At 35.5% G+C, this 2,981-nt stretch overlaps 1 protein-coding gene across 1 annotated transcript in view; it reads left to right on the top strand.

Annotated features, from left to right (window-relative positions):
- The window catches only part of LOC107630264 (sugar transport protein 14), a 3,694-nt gene extending 1,177 nt beyond the window's left edge, over positions 1 to 2,517 (top strand). Inside the window, exons 2-3 of the mRNA XM_016333361.2 lie at positions 766 to 1,718; positions 1,812 to 2,517. Of these exons, the coding sequence (XP_016188847.1) occupies positions 766 to 1,718; positions 1,812 to 2,255 (1,397 nt within the window). The 3' untranslated portion in view covers positions 2,256 to 2,517. The remainder of the gene's footprint in view (positions 1 to 765; positions 1,719 to 1,811) is intronic.

Genomic DNA, 2,981 nt, shown 5'->3' with positions numbered 1-2,981 from the left:
TTAAGGTAGTTTTAATAAATTTTGTATTTATATTTATATATATTTATTTATATTTGTTTTATGACTTTTATCAAATAAATATGGTGTGTCACCAAAAAAAAATATGGTATAACAACTAGAGTTTTTGAAAAAAATAAGGAAATCAACAGCTTTTAGAGAGGCTGTGTGGTTCTGATTTTGATTTCGAATGCAACAGTGATGGGTGGTGGCGCAAGCAACGCATGATGAGATAGCGAAAATAATTAGAATGAAAAATGGTTATAAATTTTCAGAGTTTGCTGATTCGTTCAAAATCATAATATATTAATATCCATCTGGCGAGTCATGTGTATTGGTTGGTTGAGATGGGTATAATTAGAAATCGGATATTCATATTCTCCTCATAATCTGCATTTTTCCACTCTTAGTTGCTAAGTTCTCCTGAATTATCGGCATAACTTTTGATTTCTGTTTTTCTTATCTCATCATTTCAAATTTCATTGTTATTATGATTATTATTATTATTATTAACTAATAATTAGCCCACATACCTTGTTAACAAATCCAGATATGAAATTTATTTTATTTGTTTTTTTTTTACTTTTAATTTTATTATCACATCAAAATTACAGTGATGTAATGAACTAAAATTTTCAACTGAGCTTTTGTGTTTCTTTACTTAACAAAGGAAATCCCGTCTTTGTTACTAATCTCCTTTTTGTCATAGTCAAATTTATCCTTGCAACTTAAGAATCAAAGAGGGTACTTGGTATGTTGTTGTTGCAGGTGGGGTTACATCAATGGACGATTTCCTGATCAAATTCTTCCCAGACGTGTACAAAAAAAAGCACATGCACCAGAAAGAGACAGACTACTGCAAATATGACAACCAAGTGCTGACACTCTTCACATCATCGCTCTATTTTTCAGCACTTGTAATGACATTCTTTGCTTCTTACTTGACAAGAAAGAAAGGTAGAAAGGCAAGTATCATTGTGGGAGCCCTTAGCTTCTTGGCTGGAGCAATACTCAATGCAGCTGCACAGAATATTGCAATGCTCATCATTGGCAGGGTCCTTCTTGGAGGAGGCATTGGCTTTGGTAACCAAGCTGTACCCTTGTATCTTTCTGAAATGGCTCCGGCAAGGAATCGAGGAGCAGTCAACCAACTCTTTCAGTTCACAACCTGTTTTGGAATCTTGGTTGCAAATCTGATCAACTATTTTACTGACAAAATACATCCCCATGGATGGAGAATCTCGCTGGGCTTGGCGGCCATTCCGGCACTTCTTATGCTTGTTGGAGGTATTTTCTGTGCCGAGACACCTAATAGTCTTGTGGAACAAGGAAGGTTTGACGAGGCAAGAAAAGTATTGGAGAAAGTAAGAGGAACCAAGAATGTTGATGCCGAATATCAAGATCTTGTTGAAGCCAGTGAAGAAGCACAGGCTGTCACTAGCCCCTTTAGGACACTCCTAAAGAAGAAGTATAGACCCCAACTTGTGATAGGAGCCTTGGGGATTCCGGCATTCCAGCAGCTAACTGGCAATAACTCCATCCTCTTTTATGCTCCTGTCATTTTCCAAAGTATTGGGTTTGGTTCTAATGCGTCATTGTATTCATCTTCTATCACCAATGGAGCTCTCCTCGTCGCCACAGTCATCTCAATGTTTTTAGTGGACAAGTTTGGTAGAAGGAAGTTCTTTCTGGAAGCTGGTTTTGAAATGATATGCTGCATGGTAAGTATTATTGCTTGTTTATGCTGCTGTGCTAGTTGTTTATGCTGATTAATTGCTTATTGGACCCTCTAATTTGGTTTGGTTGATTTTCAGATTGCTACCGCTATAGTTTTGGCTCTGGATTTTGGACATGGTAAAGAACTTTCCAAAAGCGTCAGTTACTTTCTTGTTATTGTGATATTCTTGTTTGTGTTGGCTTATGGAAGATCTTGGGGTCCACTAGGATGGTTGGTTCCTAGTGAGCTCTTCCCATTGGAAATAAGATCAGCAGCACAGAGTATAGTGGTGTGTGTCAACATGATCTTCACTGCACTTGTGGCACAGTTGTTCCTCATGTCACTTTGTCATCTCAAATATGGAATCTTCTTGCTGTTTGCTGGCTTAATTATCTTCATGAGTATGTTTATCTTCTTCCTCTTGCCAGAAACAAAGCAAGTTCCAATTGAGGAAATTTATCTCCTCTTTGAAAACCACTGGTTCTGGAAGAATATTGTAGGACAAAGCGGCCAACACCATGGGAAGACAGCTGCTGTTTAAGAGCCTAATGAAGTTATGCATGTTTGAATTGTCAACTGTTAGTCAGACATGGTTAAGGTAAAAGCTATACAAGAGAATAACTTTTACCTAAACCATGTAAACCATGTTTTGGAGCTTTCCAAACAGCAAACCAAACATATAGTAATTAGAATGATCAAGTATAGGTTTCTTATTTTTGGTTAATAGTTATTGTTCTATGCTTAAATGATCAAATATGGATGCTATAAATTTCATTTGAATATAAATGCTTTATCGTATTTAATCTGTGGTGATGTCCAGGAAATGGATCTTTTCAATTTTTGTTAATAAGGAAGTAAAATGTGATCTCTTACCATTAATTTTATAAGTGAGACCAAAGCGAAAACATAAGAGAGAGCATTGAAAGATTAGAAATCACACCTTACTCCCTCAATTTTTTTAATAATTGAGAAAATCCATTCCTGTGATGTCCACATCAATATAAGAGGGGAAAAAAAATCATAAACGGTTCTTGACAATTACCTTGAGAGATGAGGCCTTCAATAAAAAAAACCCTTTCCAGCCTTTGTTTTTTTATGTCTGTGATTAGTCCGTCTATCAATATTTTCTTTCTTTATTAATAGAATAAACCTACATGCCATTTTAAATGGTTGCTCCGTTACAAGATCAGAGTTGTTTAGTTTTTCTTTTTATTACCTTTTTCAAATACATTAGCTAAATTTATTAAGTAAAATTAAGAAATATTAG

Source organism: Arachis ipaensis, chromosome B03, assembly GCF_000816755.2.
Source record: "Arachis ipaensis cultivar K30076 chromosome B03, Araip1.1, whole genome shotgun sequence".
NCBI lineage: Eukaryota > Viridiplantae > Streptophyta > Magnoliopsida > Fabales > Fabaceae > Arachis > Arachis ipaensis.
Note: the sequence above shows the minus strand (reverse complement) of the source record. Positions and strands in the feature narration are given on the sequence as shown.